At 35.6% G+C, this 17,568-nt stretch overlaps 1 protein-coding gene across 3 annotated transcripts in view; it reads left to right on the top strand.

Moving 5' to 3' along the window:
• GABRB3 (gamma-aminobutyric acid type A receptor subunit beta3) overlaps positions 1-17,568 on the top strand; it is a 469,312-nt gene that overhangs the window by 437,462 nt on the left and 14,282 nt on the right. For all 3 annotated transcript variants that reach the window (XM_045448928.1, XM_045448927.1, XM_045448929.1), the window contains one exon: positions 11,858-12,010. In XM_045448928.1, coding sequence (XP_045304884.1) covers positions 11,858-12,010 — 153 coding nt within the window. The remainder of the gene's footprint in view (positions 1-11,857; positions 12,011-17,568) is intronic.

The raw sequence follows: 17,568 nt of genomic DNA, 5'->3' as shown, positions 1-17,568 counted from the left end.
TAATGCTACTGTGAACACTCTTGTACTTGTTTTTGTGTGTGTATGTGAATATATGCACAGGCAAACAAAGTGTAATTGTGAATGTTGAAGTTTAATGATCACGCCAAACTGTTTTCCAAAGTGATTCTGCCAATTTATGTTCATACGAGTAATGCATGAGTGTTCCTTTTGCCCACATCCTTGCCAACATTTCACATGGAAGTTACTGGCTGGGCGTTGGGTGGTTTTTTATGGTTTTAACTTCCATTTCTCTGAGTACTAGTGAGATTGAGCACCTGTCTTTATTGGTTATTTGGAGATCCTCCTTTGTGAATTACTTGTGCAATTCTTTTTTGTGAATTACCTGTCATTAATTTGAGTTATTTATAGATTTTAGATGCCAGCTGGTTATAGGCCACAGTGTGTTACAAAAATGTACTTTTTTACATTGAAACCTACAGTCCACATGCAATTGATTTTTGTGAATGGTGTGAAGTATGGGTCAGGTTTTATTATTTTCCACAACACCATTTGTTTTACAGCAACACATTTGTCATAAATTTAATGTGCATAGATCTGTTTTTGAACTTTATATTCTGTATCATAGGTTTATTTATCTATCTTGTACCCTTAACTCACAGTGTTAATTACTGTAGCTTTAAGTAGAGCAGATCCTTTATTTATTGTTTACAATCGACTTTACTATTTAGTCGTTATTTATTTTTAACTTGATTATTTTGGTCCTTATATTTCCATGTCACTTTTATAATCAGATCATTAATTTTCACCGAAAAAGTGCTTTGGCTTTTTATTAGGAATACATTAATTTGGTGAAAGGCATATCATTATAATTTTTTCCAATCTGTAGTATATTTTATCTCCATTTACTTAGGTCTTCTTTAATTTGAGGTAATAACATTTTAGGATTTTCTGTATAAAAATCTTGTACATATTTGCTAAACTTTTCTAGATGTTTGATATTTTTATGATGCAAGTATACATGCTAAAAATTTTTAGCATTATTTTTTGTTGCAATATATATAAGAACACAGTGATTTTATATTGAATGGCCTTGCTAAAGTATTTATTACTTCTGATAATGTATCTGAGATGGTCTTTTTACCTCTTCCCAAACACTGTAGAGACCTTTGTGCATTTTAACTATTTCCTCATTTGACCTACATATGCTATTGTCATTATATATTATAACTTTATATATATATATATATATATATATATATATATATATATTTAAAACCCTATATGATATTATTATTATTGTTAAATGCAGTATATGTTCACTTAGATATAATTATAAATATCCTGTTTTCTTTGTTATTTATTTTATCTCTAAGTCACTCTCTGTGAATGTTTCCTTCTGCCTATAAAACATTTTTGTTTTTTGTTTTGTTCTGATTTGTTTTGGTTTATGCCTAAAGAACATTTGAAAAATATTTTCTTTAGTCTGAGTCTCCTGGTCACAAATTTCTTCTATCTAGGTTTTTTTTTTCAAAACCATATATGACCTATATATTCTTGTAGGATTGTTCCAGAAATTTAGGTTGACAATTTTTTTTCTTTTCCATTTGAAGATATTATTTCATTGTCTCTGGCTTCCACTGTTTATATTGAGAGGACACTTGGTCTAATTGGTGCTCTCAAATTAATTTGTTTTTCTTCCCCTTCTAGGATTTTTTTTTTAATTTTTTTCTCTTTGATTTTGATTTCATTGGTATTTATGATGTACCAAGATATGGTTTTGTCTGTAATTATTTTCTTGGAATTTATAGATCTTCTTGAATCTTTGGTCTTTCAGCACTTTTGGAGCATTCTTAGTCATCACTGCTTTTGCTCTATTCTCACCCTGTGGTTTTCCTCTAGGATTCGTCTCAATTCCAGTTTTATAACTCCAGCACAAATCTCACAGTATCTTCTGTATATCTCAGCCCCCTTTTTGGAATTTTCATTTTATTTTCTCTTCATGCTTCACTCTGGAAATTTTCTTCTGACTCATCTTTCAGTCCAACAATTTCCTCCTTATTTGTGTTTAATCTGTTATTATCCATGGGGAAATTGTGGATATAATTCAAAATTTATGATGATGTTTTCTTTCCTCAAAGTGAATGTATGTTACCTCTGTCAGACACTAGAGGCATTAGCAATCCCGGACAGGTGATGTTGGGTTCAGATTCAGTCCTTGTATATGGGTTAATCCTTCTGGTTTATCTTGACTTCTTGGACAAAGCTCTTTGGAATCCCTACTTGTTTTCTGTCCCTAGTTTCTGCTCATTTAGTCCATGATCTGTCAGATGTCCTAATTAGCTTCTCATCTTTCTCTTCTAGAAAGTATGTGTTTCAGCTACCTGAAATATGGCTCACTTCTCTGTTTCTTTTTCTCCCAGAACTTGCCCCACATTTTTACTAGCTTGCTATTTCTCCAGTGCCTTCAAGGAGATATATTTAAATTTTGTCCATTTTCCTCTAGTTGTTTCCAGTGGAAGTGCTACCTATCTATAATACTCAAACACCATGGTTTTTTTTTCCCCACTCCTCTTTATTTTTTCAGAAAAATTTACAGTTGTGGGGCGCCTGGGTGGCGCAGTCGGTTAAGCGTCCGACTTCAGCCAGGTCACGATCTCGCGGTCCGTGAGTTCGAGCCCCACGTCAAGCTCTGGGCTGATGGCTCAGAGCCTGGAGCCTGTTTCCAATTCTGTGTCTCCCTCTCTCTCTGCCCCTCCCCCGTTCATGCTCTGTCTCTCTCTGTCCCAAAAATAAATAAACGTTGAAAAAAAAATTTACAGTTGTTTTAATATTTAATTCTTACTTAGTTTAGACTATTAATACATGAGAGTAAAAAAGAAAAAAATAGTATACATTTTGTAATCACATTTTGGAAAATGTAATTTTGGATTTTTCCAATAATGTTATGTAGAGGAAACACTTATATTGAACAGTGTGCAATAGAGGAAAGTGCTGTAAAGCTCAAAGGAGATCTGACTCTGGTTGTAACAATAAAAAGCTGTGGAAATGTTAGGGAAGCACTTGAATAGCAGTAAGGGAATCAGGTTAAAAGAAATATTACATTACATTTATTTTAATAAATATATTCAACTAGTTAATAATCTAAGAGCTCCTTAAATATCACTCTGGACTCAAGATCACCAGATTGAGACTTCATCTTTTGCATTGGTCTTGAATGTATATTCTGCTAACCAGCAAAGTTTGGGATGTACAGTTTTTGCCATATCTGAAATTTACTCCTAACTTTTTAGTTTTGTTTCAGCTAAAAGACTGAAATTTTTGCTAGATACATGAAAAACATGTTTTTTAATATGCTTCTTTAATTGTGCCATGTTTTTATTTCTCTTCCTTTTTTCTGGGGTACATTTGGACTGATATCTTCGGGGTTTATTTCAAAATACTTCTGCCAAGATTAGAAGAAAGAAAAAGAGAAGAATTCCAAAATGAATGATAATGAACATTTCTGTTAAGATATGTGAATTTTCTATTCTTCAAAAATCAATTTTCAAAATGCAATTGTGCTTTTCATTAATGTTTATGACAGATTACAAATATTTTTAAAGTCTGCATGTCACATTGTTAATACATTCACTTAATTTTCTCTCAAGTCCATTGTGAGATCCATGCTTTAGTGAACTAAAGCCCTGTGATCAACTTATTGTCCATTGAGTCTATAAATAACATCTACTAGAGGTCTAGAGAAAGTATTATATGAAATATTAAAAGAAGGAATTATCATCTCTATCTTACTTACAATATAATCTAACCTTAAATTCTAGAGGCAAATTCCCATTCTTTTTTTCCTCCCACTGATTTTTGTTAGAAGGATCCTAAGAGACAATTCATCTCTGCTTCCTAGACAAATACTAATTCTTCAGTCCAAAATAGTGGGAACAAAGCAAGCTTACTCTCAGTGCTAAATGATTTCATATTAGCAAGATGAGATAGCTAATCTCTCATTTTCCTTTAAGGGCTCCTGACCTATCAAACATGTCTCACCACAGAAGCCAGATATCTTCAGAAATTCATTGTCCTGCACTTCCTTTGCAAAAAAAAAAATCAAAAATCTTGTCTACCTTTACCTTTTGAACTTAATTTTAAAACTACCGCACATTTTTTTAATGCTCAATGGTAAGAATTCTTAGATTATAGAATCCTGAGCATAGAAGGCACCATAGAGGAAGAAAAGGAAAGGAAGAAGCAGCAACATTCAGTATTTACTGAATGTGTATTTGGGGCCAGATATTAAGTTTGTTACTTAATATAAATTAAGTCATTTAATTTCCAGTAAGATACATGTAATGGACATTCTTTTTTTTTCTTTTAAGAGATTATCAAAATATAATTTAGATACCATAAAGTTCACCCATTTAAATTATATAGCTCAATAATTTTAATGTATTCACAGAGTTGTATAATCATGACCGCATTCAATTTCAGAATATTTTCATCAACTCAAGAAGAAACCTTGGGGGTGCCTGGGCGGCTCAGTCAGTTAAGTGTGAGACTTCAGCTCAGGTCATGACCTTGGGGTCCATGAGTTTGAACCCCACAACAGGCTCTGTGCTGACAGCTCACAGCCTGGAACACGCTTTGCATTCTGTGTCTCCTTCTCTCTTTGTCCCTTCCCTGCTCTCTCTCTCTCTCTCAAAATAAACATTTTAAAAAATAAACCCTGTGCCCATTAGCAGACACTTCCCATTTCCCTCTACCTACCCCCCAGCCTTGGGCAACCACTAACCTCATTTCTGTTTCTGTGGATTTGCTTATTCTGTGTATTTTATATAAATTGAGTCATACAATATATGGTCCTTTTGTGACTGACTTCTTTCACTTAGCGTGATACTTTGAAGTTTCATCCATGTTATGTCATGTATCAACACTTCATTCCTTTTTATTGCTGAATAACATCCCATTGTATGAATATATCATATTTTGTTTAACAATTCATCATTGATGAACACTGGGCTATTAAAAATAGGGTTTCTATGAATATTCATGTACAAGTTTTTCTGTAGATATGTTTCCATTTCTCTTAGGCATGTGCTTAGGATTGGAATTGTTGGATCATATAGTAAGTATATTTAACTCTTTTGAAGGACTATCAAACTGTTTTTCCAAAGTGATGGCACCATTTCATATTCCCAAGAGCAGTACATGAAAGTTTTAATTTCTCCACATCCTTACCAACACTTGCTATTGTCTTTTTTTATATTGAAATATAATTGACACACAATTTTACATTAGTTTCAGGTATACAACATAGTGATTCCATAGCTCTATACATTAGACTATGTTCACAATTGTAGTTACCAGCTGTCACCATACAACTGTTACAATACCATTGAATACGTTCCCTATTCTGTACCTTTCATCCCCATTATGTATTCATTCCATAACTGGAAGCCTGTATCTCCCATTCCCCTCACCCATTTTGCCCACCACTCCCCCACACACACCTCTTCCCTCTGGCAACCAGTTTTTTCCCTGTATTATGGGTCTGTTTCTGCAGTGTTTGTTTATTTTATTCATTTATTTAGCTTTTTTTTAGATACCACATATAAGTAAAATCATATGGCATTTGTCTTTCTCTGTTTGACTTATTTCACTTAGCATAATACCATCTATGTACATCCATGTTGTCATAAATGCCAAGGATCTCATTCTTTCTTATGGTTGAGTAATGTGTGTGTGTGTGTGTGTGTGTGTGTGTGTCTGTGTGTCTGTGTGTCTGTGTATGTCTGTTTTCTTTATCCATTCGTCTATGAACAGACATTTAGTTTACTTTCATATCATGGCTATTGTAAATAATCTTGCAATAAATATAGGGATACATATACGTTTTCCAATTATTGTTTTTGTATTCTTTGGATAAGTAGCCATTAGTGGAATTATCAAATCATATATTTCTATGTCTGTCTTTTGATTGTAGTCATCCTAGCAAGTATGAAGTGGTATCTCATTGTGATTTTGATTTGCTTTCCTCTAAAAAGTAATAATGCTGAGCATCTTTTTATGTGCTTATTGGATACTTTCTCCTGTGGAGAAATGTCTATTTAAGTCATTTGCCCATATTTAAATTGGGTTGTGTTTTTTTAAGCCTTCTTTATATATTATGGATATAAGATCCTTCTCAAATATATGATTTACAAATATTTTTTTCACATTCTGTGGGCTGTGGTTTTATTTTCTTATAGTTCACTTTGCAGATTAATAACTTGTAATTTTGATGAAGCATTACTTATCTTTTTTTTTTACTGTGATATTCTTGCCCTATTTCAACACAAGGAAACTGAGGGTTTGATCAGATAATCAGCTTACCAAAGGAATATTCCAAATAAACCATGAGGCTGAACCTAAACTCTTAGACACCACCACCCTTTGCTCCAGAGTCATGTGATGCAATATTCTTGTTTTACTGTGGAGAATCAGAATGAGGATCATTGCCTATTGAAAAATCTGAAAACATTTTTCTCAAGTTCCAGTTCTATTTTTCCTCTTTTTTTTCTTTCCTCTTTCATATATGTTCTGCCCTTCATGCATTTTTTTAACATAAAATAATTAAGGTGACTAGTAATAGGAGGAAGAAAATTAGTAACACTATTTTGAGTTTTAGGTTGTGTTATGAAGTGAAAAAAGTAGATTATAAATGAATGAGACAGTATGATAAAAAAAATAAAAACTCAAGAGCAGCACTGAGAGCTCACAAAACTTTTAGGCAATGGTGGGAAAGCCCCTCACAGTGGCCACCTTAAAGAGGGAGATGCACATGTGTGTAGGTCAGCTCTGCTGCAGTTGCTAAAATATCAGCTTATTATTTTATGGACACATTTGAGTGGCTCTCTCCCTCCACAAAGGTGACACGATACTCTGTGTCGACATTTTTAATGACATCTTTAACAATATTAATGCTTTAGAGCACAATATTAAATTAGGCTAGATTCCGTACCCAGAGCCTTGTTTTTGGCATAACTTTTAGTGCGTCTGAGGAGAAAGGGTTGAGATCAGCATCTTCAATAGGTAGTTTTGCCAAGGAAGCCCTGAACTGGAACAATGCACTTGTGTTCAGGGACTGTTCCTCTCTTTGTTGGCTCAGCATCTACTTGGGAACCTGACCACATCTGCATTGGCACACAGGCTTTAGGGCTTCGGTGCCTTTCTGTTGTAATTTTTAAGCTTCTATTGCTGTTTTGAAGGGTATGTCTTAGTGTAGCTGACTCACTACTTCTTAACTTTATTAACCACTAGCTATGTGGGGAGATTTCCCATAGATACAGCATACATCATGGCATTCACCCTGAATGTAAGGAATTTGTTTAACAAAGCTACAAAAAGACTTTATGTGCTCTTTAAGATGCATATCCAATGACAAAGGCCTTGACCTAAAACAGGTTTTAATATATCTTAGAACTCATGTTTATTAACATTCTGAGGCCTATTTCTCACGGTGTATTGAATGGCTTTTCTTCATTTGCCCTAGTGAGTCTTTTACCTTGAACGCTCTCCTGCTTCCCTGCCTGAAAAGAATTGTATTCAACCAGGAATAGTATCTTGGTTCAGATACTATGAAACCTCCCCTGCATCACCAAATCTCATGCTCTAGAATATCTTTCTGTCTCCAGCAAGACTCTTACTCTGTTTTACCAGGGCCAAACTGTATGAGTCTTTCTCTGACATGGATTAGGACCTAGATGAGAATGTAGAACCCCTTCTTATTCATTTGTTGTCTGCTCCCTTCACCATCCCCACCTCTGGGATTATGAGACTAGAATGTGTGGGGCATATGGTGAATGCCTAAAACTTTTTTTTTATTTGAAGTATCACTACGGTTTCAATAAGTAGAATGTATTTACTATACAAACATAAGAAAGTGGAATATTTCTTAAATCTAATTTTTGCATTATGAATTCTGTTATTCTAAATTCTGTGTTATATCTTGGAAAATCTCCAGAGATCAAGTTATTTTTCGAATGAGATTAATATTCCCTTCCTCAAGGTTATAATGATTTTCCAAATATTTGACTTTGCATTCATTTCATTGACCTCCCTATTACAGGTGGCAAGTATTCTCAATAGTGTTAATCATACTTCATTGCATAGGTATCAACATTTGCTTCTGTTGGGAACAATTTCCCTGAAGAAGGTGTACTTTGGAAAATATTAAGCAAGTTGATGTAGAAAAATGAAAGTTGGGCAATAAGATAGATTATATTATCACTCAAAAAAAAAGTTACTCATCTCCCCTGGGAAAGGACTAAACTCTCTACTCCAATGACATAAAGATTGACAGTAGGACTTGCTCTAGACAAGAAAGTGTAAGGGGGAGTATGTGTGGCACTTCTACCATGGTGTCCAGCAGTGTTCCAGATACAGAAAGCTAAGTGGATACACAAGAAAATAAAAATCTTTGTTTTAAGCTATAGAGATCTGGGGTTCTTTTTGTTATTGCAACATAAACCAACCTATCTTGACAAATACAGAAACTATTCCAGTATAGTGGATAGAGTGAGACATAACTGAAACAAGAGCAGCAAATGATTAAGTGATAAGTAAAGCCTGAGATTGTCATTAAATTTCAAACTAAGATCCAACAATGAATTTACTTTGATAAAGATATTAAAGTTGCCATGGGAGTTCAAACATTCAGTAAAGATGTTGAACGTTTTGAGTATTACACTTGTTAGAGAGTAACATAAATAAACCAAATACTCCCATTTTTATGTATACAGATGTATTTGTTGATAACCTATGATAGTTTAGACATTTACCTAGGCATCATATTATATGAAAAATACATCACTTCACAAACTCTGCTTTAGGGACTGTACAACTTCCTAAGGAAGATCCTGTCTTGATAAATAGTAATAATTTTATAAAAAAGAAAATAACTCAAAAAGGTAATCACCTACACTTTGAGGAAAGAAGGAGAAAGGATTCATGGAAGATGTGGCATTTGAATTAAGGCTTTGTAACGTGGGTAAGGAAAAACATTTCGTCAGGAGGGAGGAATGTGGGTGAATCAGCAGAAGCAGGAAATATGGACAATTATTTTTAGGTAGTGAGGACACTCTTTGAGCTAGAAAATGGTATTCTTAATGAAAAGATATAGTGGGAAATAAAACAGGAGTTAATTTGGGAAAATGTTTTAGAGAAACTAAAATTCCCAGATGCATATTTGGACCTTTCTAGGAAGCAGTGAGACATATAAGATTTTGAATATGGGTTGACAGCAAGTGTCCGTGCTGTACTTCAGGAATGTGTGGATGGAACATAGGGCCAGGAATCTGGAAATGGCAAGATAGGACTCTGACCCAGTTCAATGGCACATCATGCCAAGGATCCACATATACATAAAATGTAATATGAAACAAAAATAGAGTATATCAGACCTATATCAAGGGAAGCTTTATTCCATTGATGGTGTTTGGAGGATTGGTTGATGTTTGTGGAACAAAAAACAGTGTGTATGGATGCTTTATATCAAACACTGAAATAATTATCAACCTTCAAAATAGATTTGTGATTAAATTTCTATTGTGAACTTACCTAAGATTAAAATCAAGTTTTAAAAATAACAAGGAAAACATGAAATGGATAAACTCAACTATATACAAAAATTTAAGTGTTTATATGTCCCCTACTCAAGCCATTACAAATTTTAAAACAAACAACTGAAGAAATGCTTGCAGAGAATGCATGCAAGGATTAATGTCAAAAAAACTGAAATGAATAGGTAAAAAAAAGGAATAAAAAATGAGAAAAATGAATAAATAGTATAATCAGATAATATATGAGCTTATATACAGAAGAAAAAAAAACATTTAGGAAGTATGCAATTAAAGAGAGTAATTGAAAAGGACAAAATTTTCCCAAAGAAATTATCAAAAGGTATTTTTAAGAAATGTTCTGGAACATTGTCATGTTTACAAGGTGAGTAGGGAATTCTATAAAGTGCTGATAGTGACGTGTACACTGGTATGATTTTTTTGACAAAGTAATTTGGCAATAACCATCAAAAGCCTAAACAATTCCTAGCAATTGCCTATGCCTTGCTAGGCAATTGCAATGGCCTAGCAATTACTCTTTTGGCATTTTCATCCTAAAGAAACAAGTCCAAATACAGTGAAAGGACACTATGCAGAGATATTAAGAATAGTGTTTATAGTTTTGTAAAAATGGAAATAATAAAAATTTGTTGCATTCAGGAAAATATTTTTGTAAACTAGAGTACATATGTATATATTTGAAGGAAAATTGGGAAGAATTTTAAATTGTGTTTATGAATAACTTGAAATAAGTATGAAAATGTTTATGCTATGATGACAGTATGATGTATGCATTTGATCAGAGCTATGTAATAGAAATTATGCACACACACACAAATGACTGGAGGAAATTTCCCACATTCTTAGCCTTTAAGTGCTAAGTCCCCTTCTTCTTCTTTTCTCCTTTACATAATTCCAGCTGAAAATGTGGTTGATGGCAAAGTAGGAGCCTGGAGATAAAAATCTTTCATTTTCAACATAGAACTAATAGTCATATGAGTGAGTCAGACTTCTTGGGAAAAGAATATAGAGACAAAAACAGAAAGATACATGGAACAAAGTCTGGAAAATTTGGGTGTGGGAGAATAGGAGGTTGTCAGTCTTAGAGTAGAAGGAGGTCAAGATGAGCGAGGTACTGCAATCTCAGGAAGGGAGCACCATCCATCAGTGATTGTGGAAGAGAAAGAGGCAAGGAAATGGATGATTAGAGAAGGTCATTGGGTTTTCACTGGTTGACCTTCCAGCAGCTTCACTAGAATGTAGATCAGGGAGATTTGGAACTGATAAAGTGGATGGTTGAAGTGGACAGGAGGAAATGGAGCCTACACTCTCTTTGCTGCAAGAAAAGCAAAATAAAATGGAGAAGGCAAGGGGCTCCTGGGTGGCGCAGTCGGTTAAGCGTCCGACTTCAGCCAGGTCACGATCTCGCGGTCCGTGAGTTCGAGCCCCGCGTCAGGCTCTGGGCTGATGGCTCGGAGCCTGGAGCCTGTTTCCGATTCTGTGTCTCCCTCTCTCTCTGCCCCTCCCCCGTTCATGCTCTGTCTCTCTCTGTCCCAAAAATAAATAAATGTTGAAAAAAAAGTTTAAAAAAAAATAAAAAAAAATGGAGAAGGCAAATATAAAACCAAATGTGGTATAATCAGTGGGCAATTTTCTTATTCTGTAATTGTGGGTATACTAAAGGTATACTGAGTTGGATGCACACATCAGATTAGCACTGGGACAAGATGCTTCTCTGAGGCTCTCCTTAATGCCTTGTCTGTGGTCAGAGTAGAGCATCGCAGTGTATACTGCCACCTTCTGTAAGACTGGGTCTGCGTCTATGCCTTTGCAGCTCTCAGGGTACCCTTGAGATTCCTTAGGTGAGGGTCAGTAATTCAATGTCTGTGCACAGTGTTGCTCCAGATGGGCAGAAGAGACAACCGGTAAAAACCATTTTGGTCAATAAAACCTGAAACAAATCTCCCTTATTTACAATGGAGAAGAAGGGTACAGCCATTGATGAAATAATAAGCAAGATACTTGAGATGATTCTGTATTCTAAGCTAAAAACTTTCCCAAAGTTTTCCTAGGGATGATTCTCAGCTGAACACTTAGCTTTAGAAGAGTATCCTCATCATTCTCTTAGAGACTGAAATAAAGTCCCCTCCCAATTCTTCTATAAATACAATTAGGCAAACAGAAGCAAATTTCATGGGTCACCCCTCAGTTCATGGGCTTTTCAAATGCATGCTGTTGACCAATGGAGGTCAAAGCCAAATTTTTGTCTGCTATGTCTTTTCTCCTGTGTAATCTTTGTCTGTTTATCATAGGTGCCTATCCTCGGCTCTCATTGAGCTTTCGGTTGAAGAGAAACATTGGATACTTCATTCTCCAGACTTACATGCCCTCGATACTAATTACGATTCTCTCATGGGTGTCCTTCTGGATCAATTATGATGCATCTGCAGCTAGAGTTGCCCTTGGTATGTGCTATTTTTAAATGATAACTAAAATGTAAAGTAACCATGTCATTACAGTATTAAGGAAGTTCAAAAGCTATAGTTCAACTACAATTTTTTGGCATCATGACACTAGTCTTGCCCATAAAGTTACTTTTATCTTGAAATAATAATTTCATGCATGATTCCCTTGATGTGTTAATTTAATTACAAGGCTCAAATGTGAATTTTCATGCCCATGAAAGGGAAAATATGTTTGCCGAATATTTGCATAATAAAACTCTTTTTGACACTAATTTTAAATCAAGGATTAACATCTCCTGTTCAAAATTGTTCTATGGCCTAGAAGGAAGACTTGACTAATGGGCATTCATCTTTTTTACGTCAGAAAAATAGTCAAATATTATAGCATGTAATTGGAATTACATAATTTAATGAACATTAAAATATGTGATTAGATTCTGAGTGATTATTTGGAGCTCTAGTGATCTGTACTGGCCACTGGTCATTTGGCAATTGGATTGTTAGCTGATATGCAAGGTATTTCACAGGTTCCTATATCATTTGTTATATGTTTAGATTATTAAAAGAATACTATATATTATTTGTTTGTTTATCATTTAAACACATTTTAGTTGAGTATAGGGCTGAAGAGCAATTATCCAGTCCATCCCTCCTCTGGTAGGATTGAATTCAATTCCTGAAAGCAAAATTATTGGTAATACTTTTACAAATAGATGGAAAATAATTATCAATGCATTTGCTGGTAAATTAGCTTACAGAAAGCCATAATATTTCAGGGTTCCAGTTATCCCTCTTTCTTCCTGATTTTGTTTACCATCTTTTTCCAGGACTTCAAGTTGAATGACATCTTTTTCCCTGGGAAAATGTGTGAACATGTGTGTATGTAGATGTCTGGTTTAGAATGACAGGTGACTTGCAGAGTTACATTCATGAATAGATTAATACATAGGAAATTAGGTAGCTATTCCTAAAGGTGTTCATTGAATAAAAAATTGCTTTGAGAAGAAGAAACTATCAAAAAACTAAAAGTGCCATATTAATTATTATGTATTTTTAATGGGAATGGCGAGAAAAACATCCCTAAAGATCTGTAGGATTTTTCTACAGCCTGCAGAGGTTACCCTGTAACATAAGTCCTTTATGAAGGTTTTGCCCTTCTTCTTCTTCTTTTTTTTTTTTTTTTTTAATGTTACCAGATTACTCTTTGTTAAAGTATTTTCTCTTCATCTCACCTGGAAAAACCAGACCTGCAATGATTTTGGACGGTCAGATCTAAATTTTGTAGATCTGTTAGCTTATACATTTTCAGGGTCTCTCTTTAAGAAAAAGAATATAAAATAGACAAATATAAAATATCCAGGATCCTGCCCCAAGCCTGGGAGAGGCTTATGCAATTGGAGACCTGAAGCTGAAGCTTCATGAGTTTCACAGTGAATCAGCCTTTGAGAATTTGTCATTATTGAAATAACAAGAGAAATATGAGTACCAAAGAACTGTAATTATCTGACATCAATATGGGTGAGGTGAGCTGAAAATGTGAATTTCTAACTTTTATAGATATATAAATCCTATAGCTCCTTAATTGTAAAATACTGACTTCCACAATATTAAACAGATACTCTATCTGAAGTGAGTTGTAGTCAACCCAACCTTATTACAGTATGTGAAAGTAGATTCCACCTTTTCTAACAACACAGCATTATTATTATAAACCTAAATCATCCTGTTATGGCTTTGCTAAGACAAAGGAATGGTCTGCCCAGAGTTGCTAAGGCTTCACCACTGGAGGAGCTCCAGATTCTGACCAAAGTCACAAGTCTGGGAGGCAGATGTGAGCACAGAGACAGAAATGAATGGGCATTTGCCAGTGTCAAGGTGAACCTGAGGCCTGGGGGTCTTGAAGGCAGCTGTGACCTTAAGGCCACAGTATCTGAGCAGATAAAAGTCCAAGTCCAGATCTCAAATTAGAATACCAGTGTGTTCACTCCATCTGTCCCACCTTCTGCCTACATAGAACAGGGTCTCTGAGCTTGGATCTGCAGGGATTGGGAAATGTAACCTGGTTACCTTCAATAACTTAAGGAAAAGTATATCATAGGATCATGAACACTGAATGACAACACAATAATCAAGGCTGAACTTTACCAAATACTCAGGTGCCAGGTTCTTTGCAAGGACATTAATGGGGTTGCCTTATCTATTCTGCAGAACATCCATAGCACAGTAAGCAATGTTATTGCTCCCATTTTACAGAGCAGGAAAACTAGGTATGGAGAAGCTACATAACTTGTACAACATCATATAATATTAAATGTCAGAATAAAAATTGTAATGCAGTTAGTCTGACTCCAGTTCTCTCCCTTAACTGCTACAGGTGATTCCTATGGAGTCAGTAGACAGTACACACAGGAGTAATTTTATCTATTACATTGTAAACACAAGGATTAAAAATAAAAAATAAAGCTAAGCAAGGATTATTATTAATTATTATTATTATTGAGGGATCCCTCAAAATCATTAAAATGCTATGTGCTCTAGTGCCTCTTTAAGAATATATGGCCATGGTATGGGGGCAGGCGGTTAATTGGAGAAATCCTCTTCCCACCCCATTCCACCTGTCTTGTCCTGTACCATACCTTTTGAAATGTCTTGAGTGCTGTTACCAGCATCCTAAATGGTTGCACCATGATGAATGTGCCTCATTTCTAAGTGAGGTCTTAGAGGTACAGGTCTGTGCAAAGGGGTTTTGAGCAAAGATATCCATGGCTCTGGCTCAGGATTCTTGGACCTACAGTTGTCTAGGGTTGTCTCTCTACTGAGAAGGGAAATATTGGTCCTTCACAAAGCTGTGTTGCACTGCTGCTCTGTATGCTTCAGGATTTTATGCTTCTTCTGACCAGGGGCTGACTGTCTGATCTGTTGAACTGTTAGTGTTACAAGCATTCAGACTGCAAATTTGGGAGTTGTAATTAAATGGTCTTCCTCAAAATCCTGAGGTCCACTTATCACTGAATAATAGTACTTGTCCTTTTAAAAGTAAAAATTTATACTAAAATAATTTAGGCCACATTATTTTTATCACAAAGAAGAGAAAGAAAATATCTTTTGATTAAATGATGCAAATTATATTTTTATTTCATAGTCCTTTTATAAATGCATCTTTTCAAATGCAGTATTTTCTTAGCATAATCTAAATGAGAAATAATTTGAGGCTAATAATTAGTGTAAAGACTGAACAGCTTGATAAATGTAAAAGAATAGGGAAAGAACCATTCAGTTATCTCCTGTACTGCAGTTGGATGGGTCCCCTCAAAGACAAAGGACAGAAGTTCAAAGCAAGGCTGTGGCTGTGGGTACTTGCCAGGAAACCAGAAGCTACTGAATAATTTCTTTCCCTGTAATGGTAATAATAAATATGACTATTTGTTATTGTCAGTGTTAACAATGCCAGTTGATTAACATATCACCAATGATTTTCAGGCATTGTATTTAGACTTCACAACAGTTCTAAACAATGGTGTGGACCCATCAAGGCTCAGGTCACGCTGCTGGCAAGTGGCAGAGCTAGGCTTTTGGGGCCATGTGGCTGTACCATCCAGGTCTGTGAATCCCTACAGTCCACCATCATCCACAATATCTAGATAGGAAGTAAAATGATACAAAGAATTAGTAAACACATTGGCCTTTTAAGCTAAGAGCTAATCAGAGCCCAAACAGAGCACTCACCCCAAAACTGTACTGTTAAGGGACTCCTTGACCCTGAGGTAATGGGCCTGAGCCAGGGTCCTCTCCCATTTTTCAGGGGCCACTTTTACCTGGCTGAGTGCCTGTGACATGTGCTGGGTCTTCTTATCCCTGTGTTCTTTCAGCCCATTTCCTGGGATGTCCACTAAGGCCAGGGTCATACATGTCCATTCAAAATAGTCAACTGGAGAACCAAAGCAATGACTAAACCACAGCATTCAAGCTTTCCAAATACATTTGAAAGGAAAAAATTATGGCAGCAACATTACAAAATTTTTGAATAATGATGAGAACACCTAATTTCAGAGAGTTTGCATGGTGTTTTCACATTTATTTGTAAACTGTAATCATTCCATTGCCATTTTCAAATTTTAAAAGTCCCTAGGTACACATGATGGTACTTTAAAAGGTAATCTTAAAATATTCTGACATATTCAATTTCCATGTATTACATAAGCTATCATGATTTGCAGTTATATATAAAAATATTTTTCAGTGCCTCAATTCCCTCCTCTACTTTTAATAGCAGTTTAGAGATGGGTGGAAGGAAAGCACATGCTAGTGACAGAAGACCAGGCTTTATTCCCTGCTTTCCAGATGGTCCTGAGCAAGAGGAGATCTGTGGTCAGGAGGTTCTCTGTGTGGGATACACAGGATGAGGATGCCTACCTCCAACAATAGGATGGAAATCTAGAGGGCATCAAACTAAGGTTCTTAACGAATACAAACCCTACACTGGAGAGTTGGGTGAGGATCTGCGGACTCAGATGCCTTTGGGCAGAATCATATGTAGAGGTGGTCTGGGCTCTGCCGTGTGTCTTAGCAACACTTACCTCTCTGGCCTGCACTGTCCCCTGGCCTCAGTAACATCTTTTTTTCAAGTTACTGTGGCTGAAGGACCATGGCTAAAGCTTTACTTTCAAAAGTCTCCTTTTTGAGGGAAGGCATGACATAGAAATGAGGAAGAAGTGTTTCCATTGGGTCCTAGAAGACACAGGGGGTATCTCATTCAGTGGCACCAGTTAAATAGGTAGATAAGAGCACTCTTTGGAGATATCTTTATTCCTTGAAACTTCTTAGTATTGTAAGAGAGAGCAAGTCAGCTGTAATAGTTACTGTCCCACTAAGAAACAAGCAATCCATATCTTTCTTGGTTGTGTGGCTTCACTGTGTTCAACAAACTCTGGTTTTGTCACTAACTGACATGTCCCCTCCTCTCTACGGCTTCAAATTATCCATATGAACTCTTTGTAGAGAAAAACATGTCCATTGCTATGGAAGAATTGCAAAATATGATCCTTATATGTTTTTGGAGACTGGACTTGGCTCTGTTGGGCAAAAACTGAGATCATTCACACACTACTATGTAGAGAAGTCAACATAATGACATAAAAAAGGAGTGATGAGGATCTGTCTTGCTCCAGAGTATGGCAAGATTCAACACTTTGAGTACAATCATTATACCTTGATTTCACCAAGAATGTTCTGAGAAGCTTATATAGACTCTTAGTTAAGGAGGAAAATACTGTGAGCTAATCTGCCGTCAGGAGCTTCCCTGAAATATTCCTTTCTTTTTGAGCTCAGGACTGGATCATGTTCATTAACAGTTTTGAAAATCATTGCCCCATCACCCCTTTTTAAAAAGCATTATAGTAAGAATTGTTTTCTTCTGACAGGTAGGCCCCTGAGACTTCACTAATGGCCATAGATGACCCTCGTCCTTGATTCGTCATAGATTCATTCTTCTTGAAAGCTCATTCAGACACTGAGAATTCTATGTTAATTTCTGGTTTCATTTTCATTTTTTTTCCATC

Source organism: Leopardus geoffroyi, chromosome B3, assembly GCF_018350155.1.
Source record: "Leopardus geoffroyi isolate Oge1 chromosome B3, O.geoffroyi_Oge1_pat1.0, whole genome shotgun sequence".
NCBI classification, from domain to species: Eukaryota; Metazoa; Chordata; class Mammalia; order Carnivora; family Felidae; genus Leopardus; species Leopardus geoffroyi.
The sequence above is the reverse complement of the archived record's forward strand: the minus strand, read 5'-3'. Positions and strand labels throughout refer to the sequence as shown.